The following is a 12,849-nucleotide window of genomic DNA, read 5'->3' on the forward strand; positions in this document are numbered from 1 at the left end:
ACGTTTAGTGAGTCAGAAAATAACTACAGAATGAAGATACAGTGTGGGTGATATTTTTGAGAGACAGAAGTCACCATCACACAAATAAACTAATTTTGAAACATTCAGTTTTCCTTCAAAGGAAGTTTTTCTAAGATCCACATCAACCACACCAGCCTACACTAAAGGCTGTTACCTTGTGGAAATCAAAACTTTAAATGACATGTAACAGTGCTGGTATTTCACAAAAAAGATTGCCATCTATAGTAAAAAAACAAACACACAAGAACTACCTGGGAATAAAATTAGGGATTTCAGACAATTTCAGTGTTCTGCTAATTACAGCAATATTTATTTAAATTAAAAACATTTTTATAAATGCAAATATTTTAGCACCCAGGAATCCAAGTAGAAAAAAGAATACAGAGCAAGGGTATGCAGATTCCCCTTTGTATTTTCTTTAATAGGAAATTAAGTCCTAATCCTTTTCACAACGTATACATAAAGACACATACACACACACACACACATATATAAACCCATTCTACCCATTCATTAGATATATGTGTGTGTGTGTGTATGTGTGTGTGTGTATCAAATCAAATCACATTGTACACTTTAAATACCTTACAAGTTTAGTTGTCAATTATATCTCAATAAAGCTGAAAAAAAATCCTAGGATTTAAACTCTTAAAAAAAAAATTATATCCCAAACCAGACAAAGACTGTCATAAATCTTGCATAAACCAACTTTTAAACTTCAAAATATTGTCCTCTATGTGAGGCAAAAATTAAGACGTACTTCCTATAGGAAGATCCTATAGGAAGATCCTGGTATCACTTTGATTTTTCCACTAACAGCAGAAGAAATATCCTGAATCCCAGACTTTCCTAGTAATCACAAGAAATGAGGTGGCTGCTGGGCACACATAGAGCGGCGAGCCACCCGCAGAGCCAGCACCCAGTCCCAACGGAATGCCCCAGCTCATCACGCCTTGTTATCGGGAAGACAAGAGTTGACCACACGACACAGACTTGTCTCCTCAAGCGCTTCTTTTCATCACTAAGTGTTCGTTAATTCAGTGTATTCTGGTGACTAACTTGGTATCTTACCCTTAGCAGTTGTTTCTTACTATTTCAGCCAAAGCAGACATTAGGCCACCCCAGCAACAACCATGCCACAGGCTGGGTGCCGTTCGGACAGGGGAGACTGCTCTTTCAGCAAACCCATTCTGCCCATTCGTTAGATCTAAGAACCAGGATAAAACTAAACAGTATTTCAAAAAGTGATCATAATTTCTCTTAATTTTTTAAAGCAGTTTCTCTGAATAAATTTATTCAACAAAATATGTCATTCTTTTGCACTTCAATACTGAAAACTGAGTGAGTTACCTCTCTTAAAACTGTGCTTTTGTAGCCTCGATATAATCCTTGGACGCCCTGAAACAAACAAAAGGCCAAGAGCTCAGAAAGCTAGAGCAGCAGAGAGTTCTGAATGACATTCTCTAGTCAGAATTTTACCTTTGTAACTTCTCTGAAGTCAGAGTTTTAAAACATCCACAATGACCACAGTTCTGTAAGAGGTTAACGATTATAAATTAAAGCATACAAGGCTCAGGTCAGCTCCCTTTAAAATAGGAATATCTCTAAAATAATCAAATGTACTACCTCAGTTGTTTTCAACATTTCTGCTTGAAAAATAATACTGAGATGTTTTAAATAAATACATTTCCAAAAGCAAAGGCATACATAATGCCAATCATCCCTTCACATAAAAACATAATTATATTTCATAGTTTCAATCAGAAGACATCAGAAATTCACTAATAATCCCTCCACAGTGATAAATATCTCTGGACAAACCATGACTTACTTAACTGTCCACATGATTCACAACAGGGTCCCTCGACTCGACTGGACTGATTTCATGATCCTATGATGATTAAATACTCAGTACCTCCTCACCAAAGTGACAAAGGGACCATTAAGAAGAATAACTTTTCTAAAACCTAGACTCAATGAAAATTTCCATGTGACTGAGTACTATTTGTTTGTTTTTTTAAAAAGGCTTCTGTAAAAATTACAAGAAAAGCAGCTCAATGGTCCCTTCCGACAGGGCCAGCAAGACTGACTTCTAACCCATAATGTAACATTAACAAGGAAAAAAATAACTTCAATATAAACTTTATGATGCTAGTCCCTATGTCCATTACTACACTTCTCTTCCATGGGTCCTCAAGTTCTGTAGTAACATTTTAATATATCTTTATTCACTTCACATTTTTACGATTTCATGTCTGATTCTGAAACTACTACAGGACAATTACAATGTAGGACACATACACAGTAGTGATACTTGGTATGTGTTATTCAGAAATTTGGGGGGAAATTTAAAATTAAAATTTGAAAACAAAGAAAAGGCAAAGAGAATCTTAGCATAAAATACTGTGATCCAGCATTAAATTTAGCTTTATGGTCTCTTCTAAGACTCCTGGGATAAAAATCACAATGTTCCTAATAGCTACTATAAAATCTTTCTCAAAAAGGAAAAAAGTTTAAAAACACATCTCACCTCTGTATATAAGATGTTAGAGAAAATGTGAAACGTTCTTGAAGAAGCAGATACCTGTGCCCTCTGCTTAACAACTTCAGAAGGAACTCGTATCAGGCAGGCAACCTAAAATACATAATTTAATTACATCCTAAAAAAGAAGAAATTTCTATGAAAATTTTAAAAACTAGGGTTAAAAGGGGATAATGTACAGGTTCAGTGCAAGATGTCAAGGGTATTTTTTCAGCCTAAAAACCTTAGACCCTTAATGGACATGCATTATTTTGTCAGCCCAGAACCTCCCCTCCCTTGTTCTATATCAATCCTCACACCTCCTGCCATGTTGTTTCAAGCCCATCTCTCTATGGTATGTGTTATCTCTAGGGCAAGAAACACATTTACGTGCTCTGAACCCCCAATGCCTAGAACAGCATCAAGTACTCACATGAAAATAGGTTCACATGAAAACTGAAAGAATAAGCCAAAAGGGCTTTTGCTCTATTGTCAGTAAGGCACACATCAATAGGGGCAAAGCTGCTCATCAGCTGGGTACATCTCATCTTCCATCTCCCCACCCACCCCAACCTCAACTAGCTCCCCACCTCAGCAACCTGACCCTCACCCGCCACCCCACTGACTACTGCACACAACAACTGAGGAGAAACTCCAGGTGCTCCTGGGCCCTGCTCTAGGATTCCAACTGACTAGAATCCTGGCTGGTCCATACTCAACACCTGACTGGTCATCAGCCAATATTCTACAATTTTTTTTTTTAAAGGTTCATTGATTTACTTGGGGGGGGGGTGTTGGGAGTGGCAGAGGGAGAGAGAGAATCCCAAGAAGATTTTGTGCTGAACGCAAAGCCCGACACAGGGCTCAATCCCACATGACCCAAGCTGAAAGAATGACCTGAGCTGAAATCAAGAGTCTACTGCTTAACCAAATGAGCCGCACAAGCTCTCCTCCAGAATTTTAAAAATATTTTTATCTTTGTACTGAACATTAGATTACCTACATATATAGTTACATAGACTTGAAAAAACAAACTGAGATTACAGGTAACATTTCTCCAACTTTTCCGCCTCCCGGCATTTCTAAATTCTCTAAAACCAATAGGTATTACAACTTGGTAACTTTCTTTAACATAATATCAAAAGGTAAATATATCTACTCTGGATCAAAGATCTTTTTTTTTTAAGATTTTATTTATTTATTTGACAGAGATCACAAGTAGGCACAGAAGCAGGCAGAGAGAGAGGAGGAAGCAGGCTCCCTGCTGAGCAGAGAGCCCGATGTTGGGGCTCAATCCCAGGACCCTGGGATCATGACTGAACCGAAGGCAGAGGCTTTAACCCACTGAGCCACCCAGGCACCCCTGGACCAAAGATCTTAACTGAGGGAGAAAATAAAATGAAAGGACTAATTTAAAATATTTTGGTGGGTGTGCCTGGGTGGCTCAGTCAGTTGAGCATCTACCTTCATGAAGCTCAGGTCATGATCTCGGGGCCCTGGGATGGAGCCCCAAACGGAGCTCCCCACTTCTCTCTCTTCCTCTGACCCTCCTCCAAATCATGTTTTCTCTAATAAAAAAAAATCTTCCAAAATCATAAAATAAAATGTGCTTTTCAATACAATTCTACTTAATAGTCTTGACAAATATTTATTTTTAATTTAGAGATAACTGCATGTGCATGTGCGTGCGAACACACACACACACACACACACACACTATACACCTTACCACTAAGGCCTAAAACTGGGTATAAATCATGTTACTCTTGTAAGTGTATAAACTTTTAAATCCATACTTATAAACCAGGACAGAAAATAAAGTTTATTAAAACTTACATGAATCTAAAGGGATAGCTCCCAACATCTAACATTCATTAAAGAAATGAAAATAAATAAAAAAGGAAAGAGTAAAAGAAAGAAAAAGGTTCACTAACTCCTTGTATTTTTCAATTCAAGAGGTCAAGAGTGAAGAATGACCCCAATATGTCAAGAAAATAGGAAATGTCTACTCGTGTAGCTTGGCATAAATATTTATGGAACTTCATGCTTCATAACCCCTCATGTTCTTACATTATGGTTTTATCTCTTAAAAATACAGAAGCAAAACAAAGACTTCGCAAAGGTTCTGGGATGAAAAGCAATCTCGCTAACTGAAGAGGTACAAAGCAGCCAGCACGGTCTCCCGACTTGCGCAGCATGGTGATTTCGAGATAACAGAGGCCACTCTCTACTTCCTCCAGTAACTCTGCTGCCTTCGATTTGGTTTTCTATTAACTCTGATCTTTCTTGGATTTGAATGTGAGCCACAATAGGGTATTTCACTGCACAAGAACAAAAACATGTTACGGGACTATGATTCCAGGAAAGGAAATAATGCCATCTGCGGGTCTCTCAGTAAATCCATTCTTCAGAGCATTCTTTCCTCACAAATCTAGGGTTCAATACTGAATCCATGACACAGGAATGGTGGCATTTTCATTAAACCCAAGAGTCTTGTGTATGTCAAAGTTCTATCCATAGACAAAATGACTAAGGTTTTACATAAAGAAAATACATGTTCCCATCTTTTATCAACATTAAAATGCAATACTGGCTTCATTAGAATTAAACATACCAAAAACATGATAATTAGATTAAAAATCAGAATGAAGCTGCTATCAAGATTTTTCTTTCCCTGATATAAATAAAAACTTACCTGACATGTTTATTCATTTATTTTTGTAATAGAGAGCTGAATGTCTCCTTTTAGTATTTATTAAACACCAAGATCCAGAACTATCGGTCATAAGACTAAGTGTGTGAAAAGGAGAAAAACTACTATGAACTTCAGCTTCCCATTTGGAAATGACAGCAGAGGAGAAAGAGAGAGAGATGCTGCTCAGTCTCTGGACCTTTCACTGCCATAGCCACTTTCCATGCCACACAGCTTACTGCCAGCTTGTCACACTATCACTTCTGACTTCTTAAAGATTTTATTTATTCATTCGAGGGAGGAAACACACACATAGCATGGGAGAAGCAGACACCCCACTGAGCAGGGAACCCAACATGGAGCTCAATCCTGGGACCCTGAGATCATGACGTGAGCTGAAGGCAGATGCTTAACCAATCGAGCCACCCAGGCACCCCTGTCCTCTCACTCTTGAAATGCTCTTCAAGGTCACTGGGCATCACCGATAGTGCTTTCCATTAACATTATATCCTTTCCCCAAATATGCCAGCACAGCTCACAATAACTGACCTGATTCTTATTTTTCTCTGGGAAATCTAGTCAACAGCCTATTAATACACCTCTGATAATTAGAAGCCAATTGTCAGCCTGTTTAAATACATACCAGTCTGAGATAGAAGTTATTGAAGATCAGAGTACTACTTGGGTTAGGAGGCAAGGGTGAAAGCCATATCTTTTGATTATCATCTCCAGAATTATTTCTCATCAAAGAGCTATCATATTTATATATACCTAATAAACTTAAAGTTGAAAAGCTTAGTATTGGCAAATTCTTCAAGTTCTGACATGCAAATCTATAGTAAGTGCAACAGAGAAACCTAAATAAGGTGAATACAGCCAAAATTTAATCACAAAGCAAAAGCTGCTTTTGACTTCGCAGAGTAAACTCCAGTGTGGCAAATTAATATGAGGGAGAGAAACCTCATGACACCCTGAAAATTTTTCAAGTGCATAATTTACTTACTTATTTTTTATTGCACATTCTTTGTGTAATTCTCAAAACCGTGGGAAACAGGTTTCCAAATTAATATATATAGTATATCTATTCCATCATTTAAAACCAAAACCCCGTAACTGAACAGTTCATTTGTGTGTCAATTCTGCCATCTCCTGGTTAAAAATGGAATCACAGCAGGTGATAAAATCCCCTAACAGCAATTTCTAACTCCTAATTTACCATCTTTAGGGTTTAAATTTTATCCATGGATAGGGGAACATAATAAGTTCATCATACCTTTCTTACTTATAAGACTCTTTCCACTTACATAAATAGTCAGTAGGCATTAGGAAAAAAAAATTAATTTTTGTAGCTATTAGTCTTCTCTTGTCTGATAAAACTACTGTCCTTGATTATCTCCATTCTGGACAGAAAGTTAATAGTTTTCTCAACAAAAATAATGACATCATCTTTTGAGGTTTTGTTTCTGAAGGCTGTTCATACAATTTTACACAAGACTTTAGCCTGAAATGGCTTTTTCAATTTTGTTCCTTTCCATAACAGAAATTAGCCATGATTTCACAGGAGGTGACAAAGGCCTCACAGACAGATGCACAGACTGTGACCCACATAAAATCTCACAGTGGAGGAAACTGGCATTTAATGCTAATAGTATTAGTTTCCTATTGCTGTTCTGACGAATTACCACACATTCAGAAACTTAAAATAACACAAATTTACTCTTAGAGTTGTGGAGGTCAGAATTCCAAAACAGGTCTTACTGAGCTAAAATTCAACCGCCAGCCAGGTGCTGTCCTTTCTGGAGGCTCCAAAGGAGCATCTATTTCCTCGTTTTTAGGGGCTACCTGCATTCTGTGGTTTGTGTCCCTTTCTGCCTTTTCAGGACGGAGTACAGTATCTTAAAACCTCTCTCCCCGACACTTTCGGCATTCCTCTTATAAGGACATTTATAATTACATTGGGCTCACCTAGATAATCCAGGAAGATCTTCCCAACCCAAGATCCTGAACTTTATCTGATCTGTGAAGTTCTTCTCACCATGCTTAGGTAGCATGTTCACAGGTCTTAGGGTCTAGGACATATTTAGGGGACCATTATTTTGTCTACCACAGTAATCAATGGCACACCTTAGAACTCTGACCTTTTCTTATTTTAAGAAACTCACAATGGGGCAGCTGGCTAGCTCGGTCCGTGCAGCAGACAACTCTTGATCTTGGGGGTATCAGTTTGAGCCATGTGTTGGGTGTAAAGATTACTTTAAAAAATCTTTTAAAAATAGGGGCACCTGGGTGGCTCAGTGGGTTAAAGCCTCTGCCTTCAGCTCTGGTCATGGTCCCAGGGTCCTGGAATCGAGCCCCGCATTGGGCTCTCTACTCTGCAGGGAGCCTGCTTCCCACCCCCACCCTGCCTGCCTCTCTGCCTACTTGTGATCTGTGTCAAATAAATAAATAAAAATCTTTAAAAAAAAAAAAAAAACTTTTAAAAATAGAAGAAAAACCCTATAGTGATCAGAGTTCACAATATTACCCGAGTAATACACATCTCGTCTCTAGTTTTGCACCACTTCTGCTATTTTAAAAACACTCCATTGAAAGTAAAAGATGAAGGTGCTCCTGGAAGTACACAGAGAAGCAGCTCTCTAATTCCTCATTCTACAGTGATGTTTTACTGTCCACAGCAACTGGGAAACCTTCAATGAGTCACTGAAATTCTTTGTATTTTAATTTCTTCATCTTCTGAACTGATTTCCTCCCAAAACTATAAAACTTTCCAACTGTGCCAAATATTGTACTTTCCTTGGCATGGTCTGGAACCAACGTTTACTGGACACTTTACAGATCAGATGCTAGGCCGCGTACTTTGTAAGTGATGTGTCACTTCATTCTTAGAAGAACTGTGCGTGGGGTAGTATTAGCCATTTTTTTTTTTAAGATAAGGAAAAGAGCAGTTCAGTGAGGTTAAGGAAATGACCTACTGACACACAGTAAATAGGCTATGTGACAAATCAGAGTTTCGACCCTGATCTGTATTACTTGACACCTATGAGCCATATACTGCCTCCTTACAGAAGTCCTCAATATATTCTCTAGTTATATAATAAATGTACCCAATTTCCAGTGATAGACACAGAAAACACATTCAAATATTGAAGAGTACACAATTACAAAGCAGAGCCATTTTGTAATAGTGGCACATAATTCCTTATGTCACCAAGAACCCTAATCTTAACAAAACAACAACTGAGAAAGTAAAGGTTTGTCACTGACAAAGTGCAGGCTTGCGCAGAAGTGGCTAATCATATCTTCACTAGTTTGGTCCCTTGAAGAGAAGTATTTGGTTTTTCCATTTACAATGTGATGGCAATAATTGACCGAATAACACTCCTGTGGCTTGAAACGATTTCAACTTCATCATCTTACATGAAAATCTTGTGAACTATTTCTATAAAACTGAGCTTAATTTAATTGTGTTCCCAAAATTGATACTGCTCTTAAATAAAAAGCCAACACAGAGCCTCCCTTCCCTCTTGACCACTAACTAAACAAGACAGTCAATGAAATAAACTCTCCTAGATCACCAATCAATACCATCTGAACCAAAGCTGCATAGCAAACCAGGGAAAGAAAACCTATAAAACAGGAAACAATCTGAAGTGTTTAAAAAGGAGGTCATCAAGAAATTGGGGCAATGGGGGTACCTGGGTGGCAGTCTGGTAAGCGGCCAACTCTTGTTTTCAGTTCATATCAAGATCTCGAGGTTTTGGGAATGGAGCGTCACATCAAGCTCTGCTGGGAGTCTGCTTGGAGATTCTCTCTTTCCCTGTCCCTTTGTATGCCCCCCCCCACCACTTACACTCTTTCTCTCTTTAAAAATATGTAAATTTAAAAAAAAAAAAAAAAAAAACACTGGAGGGATGGCAGTACAGACTCTTCTTTATAAAAGCCTCCCTAAAAAATTTCTGTATACATTCATGCTTCTCCTTTAAGCAGGGTCATCATCAGACATGGGTCATGCCGTGCCTGGACTGACTTCCAAGCCCTGCCTTCCTTCCCATTCTTCTTCCCCCCTCTGCACATTCCTCAGGCTCAGATGGCTGGGACAGCTGGAAAGCACTAGCGGACTTAGCTCACATGGATCCCTCTGAGAGTTTAAGCATGTGTACCACACACACACACACACAGAGAACATAGTAACGAAGGCATCCATGAAGAAATATGCACTAGAGGAATGCTTTTGGAAGGGCTTTTGAACGAATTGCCAGCTTTATGCCCATTCTACCTTTTAGCCCTCAAATTCACCTTCTCTCTGTGTACACCATGTCTTAGTTGAGGCTCTGCTCACCTCTCGCTCTCTCCTAGGGCTTCTGTAGTAGTTTCCTCCCCTCCATTCCAACACCACGTCCACCTCCACACAGTTACTAGGAGAGGTCCTTAAAGTCCCAACCAATGTGGCCCTTTTACACAGCCCTTCAAAGGGTAATGGCCAAACTCCTTCCACAGCAGCCCAGGCCATCCAGCCCCCACGCCCTCCTCACTTCATGACGGCGCAGTCACACCCGCACTCCATTTAGAACTTGAAAGTGTCTCATAAGGACTTCTCAGTACCCCCTGAGTGCCCCTCCCTGCACCCACCCACCTAACAATCATACCCTAAAAGGCAGCTTGAGGACTAGCTGTTCTTTTAGGCCTTTCCTGAATCAACACCCATGCAGACAAAACCAACCATTCCCTCTCTTCTCGGGCTCTCATTGTACCTTGTACTCACTTTTCTTAAAATACCTGGAACCCCTGAGTGTACGTACACCTTGCACATCCTTCTCCACCTGCAGACGGCTGGCCTCTCAAAGGCAGTATCACATCTTGTCGTTTTATCCTCAATGCCTAGAGCACAATAAGGACTTTTTCTGTAAATCCACACTTCTAATTAAGGGCAACAGGCATGGCAGGGGAAACAGGGGAGCTGAAGGAAACCGGCCTCCATAACAGGAATCAAAGAGGTCCAAGTGAGGAACAGACAGGAAAGGGACAGGCTTTAAAGGAGGACAGTGAAAAGTGACTTACTTTTTAGATTCTTGAGATAATTTTTTGTTTGTAGTTCTTACAGTTTATTGTTCTTAGGAAGCTGTTAAAATGTCTGTGTGCCTCAGAGACTTTAGGGCCTGAAGCAAAAAAAGAAAAGGAAAAAAAAAAGGTTCCAGGGGAGCCTGACTGGCTCAGGTGGTAGACACACGACTCCTAATCCCAGGGTTGTGAATTCAAGCCCCACGTTGGGTGCAGAGATTACTTTAAAAAATAAAATCTTTTAAGGAACAAAAAAAAAGAGAAAGAAAGGGAAAAAATGTTCCTAGAAACACTAAGAAATAAACAGAGCAGAGCAAAAGGCTGCCTTAGCATAACCCCATGATGAGTGTGCTTAAATACATCAGAAGTGCGTGTTTTGCACGTGGTTAACTAGCTGATAGTGTGGTCTCAGCTTGTAATTGTAAAGCAAGTCTCCTAGCGATACCTGTACATTTCTGCCTCCTTCACCTTTACATACATAAGCAACTCCAACTGCAGCACCACTGCAGGCTTCCTCCTCAGTGAAGAAGCATCCTTCACTTCCAGGGCAGCTGTCCTCTCTTCTACTCACCCTATCTCCGTGGACAGGTCATGCAACTGCACACATTTTAAAATTTTATTTATCTGAGAGACAGTGTGTGCAAGAAGGGGATGGGGCAGAGGGAGAGACTCTCAAGCAAATTCCCCGCTGAGCAAGGAGCCTGACGTAGGACTACATTTAATGACCCTGAGATCATGGCCTGAGCCAAAACCAAGAATCGGATGCTTAAGCGACTGAAACACCCAGGCACCTCTTAATTTTTTTTTTTTTTTTTTTTTTAAAGAAATCTCTACAGCTAGTATGGGCCTGAACTCACATCCCTGAGATCAAGAGTTGCACCAACTCAGTTCACCAACTGAGCCAGAGGGGGTGTCCCTATAAATACATTTTAAAACATATTAACAACACAATCAAAAATGGCTTAAATCCCCACCTGGAGAAACCCAATGGTAACTAACATATGCACTATGCTTTATTGCTCACAAGCACTCCTGACCATCAAGGAATGAACTCCCAAGTAGCCAATTCAATGTGTAAGTTGGGGGGATTGGGGAGGGGGGGAAGAGGTGCTAATGATGTGCTTAATCCATACACTGATAACCAATGAGCCCTGAATGGACTACAGCACACGGGAGGTCCAATGACCTTGTCAGATGGTAGATAAGCTAAACATCAACTGCCTTCGCTTTCAAGGGTCTTGGATGGCATGGGCCCCCAAGAAAATGTCAGGCCTGGGTGCAACCCTCAATTTATTCTCAAAATCCAAATCAATATGTCCGAGTGTGCTGCCAGTTACTAAACTAGGCCTTTCAGGAGCTCCGCACGGATCTAATTCAGAGGAAGACACAAGGAACTGCACTTCTGAGCAGCATGTGGCTGGAGCTCCTCATGCCACTACGCCCAGGAGCTAAGAGATTCCTGAGCGTGGGCCTGCTGAACCAACCCAGTCACGATATGTAGTAGTGGGATACATATATACTTAAATGTTTGATAACTCTAAATCCGTGGTGCTTAAATATCACTGAGCGCCAAAACCACCTAGGAATCTTGTTTAAAATGCAGAATTCCTGGTGCCGTCTCCAAAAATCATCATTTGTAACTTACTGCCCAGGCCACGGAGTCTAACCTAGGTGCTCTCTGGATTACACTTGGAGAGTTACTGGCAGAGGCTATTGGCAAAGCATCTACAAAACATGATAACAATTTATTTACTAGCTTTCTCAGTTGCAAATGAGAATGCCGCCAGAAAGGATAATCAACCAGCATTTGTGTGTATCAGGACATCTACACAGGTCACCCAGGCACACATTAAATTCAGACTGGCTGCATTCGGCTGCAAAGAAATTTCAATATTCTTTTATTTCTGCAAACAACATGAACTTAGGCAAAAGGTAGGATAAGACCTGGGAAAAATCAAATCTTAAAGACTTAAAAAAAAAATCACTATTGCTGTCATGTTATAACATCCGCTGCATTAGAGTAAACCTGCCCCCAACCCTCCTGATCTAATTACAGATTCTACTTCTCGCAGGGCGTCTCCTGTGTCTGATGAAAGCTGAGCTGTGAAATAATTGAGGTAGGGATTTAGAGATTTGGTGCAGCAAACTTCCTCATAAAAATGGCACAGAACGCCTCTCTTACTGTTGTTATGTATTAAATCTTATGTGATCGATTTCACTGTATTCCAAATTACAAACATAAGGTAGAGGGTTGTAATTATAGCTTTATTGATTCATCATTAAGTTTTAATCAAGGTGCTGCTATAGAGAACAGTTGCTAGTGTAGTGTGCTTTTGTTTCTCTCATATACTTAAGGGTTGCTAAAACAAAGTCATTGTGGACACAGTAGATACCAACAAAATGTGTTGGTTCTAAGGAATCTATTTGCAGTGCAACAATCTTCTATCAAAGTAAATGTTACAGAACAACCACCCAACCAAACTACCTATTTTCTCTATGTCTCTATACCTTTCCAACCACTGACAGCAATGAATGTTTCTGTTTTCCACTCCTTTTT

The 12,849-nt window shown here is 39.8% G+C and overlaps 1 protein-coding gene across 6 annotated transcripts in view; it reads right to left on the minus strand.

Moving 5' to 3' along the window:
• SLC25A26 (solute carrier family 25 member 26) overlaps nucleotides 1-12,849 on the minus strand; it is a 123,782-nt gene that overhangs the window by 86,976 nt on the left and 23,957 nt on the right. For 3 of the 6 annotated variants that reach the window (XM_045077963.1, XM_004738320.3, XM_045077974.1), the window contains 2 exons: nucleotides 2,552-2,656; nucleotides 1,372-1,419 (listed from right to left, as the gene is read on the minus strand). The exons of 1 other annotated variant lie outside the window; for it this stretch is intronic. In XM_045077963.1, coding sequence (XP_044933898.1) covers nucleotides 1,372-1,419; nucleotides 2,552-2,656 — 153 coding nt within the window. Of the gene's footprint in view, nucleotides 1-1,371; nucleotides 1,420-2,551; nucleotides 2,657-9,996; nucleotides 10,060-12,849 lie in introns of those variants that run through there. 2 more of the 6 variants (XM_045077965.1, XM_045077958.1) reach the window with 2 other exon arrangements.

Source organism: Mustela putorius, unplaced genomic scaffold, assembly GCF_011764305.1.
Source record: "Mustela putorius furo isolate JIRA1106 unplaced genomic scaffold, ASM1176430v1.1 tig00000095_pilon_pilon_pilon, whole genome shotgun sequence".
Taxonomy (NCBI): Eukaryota; Metazoa; Chordata; class Mammalia; order Carnivora; family Mustelidae; genus Mustela; species Mustela putorius.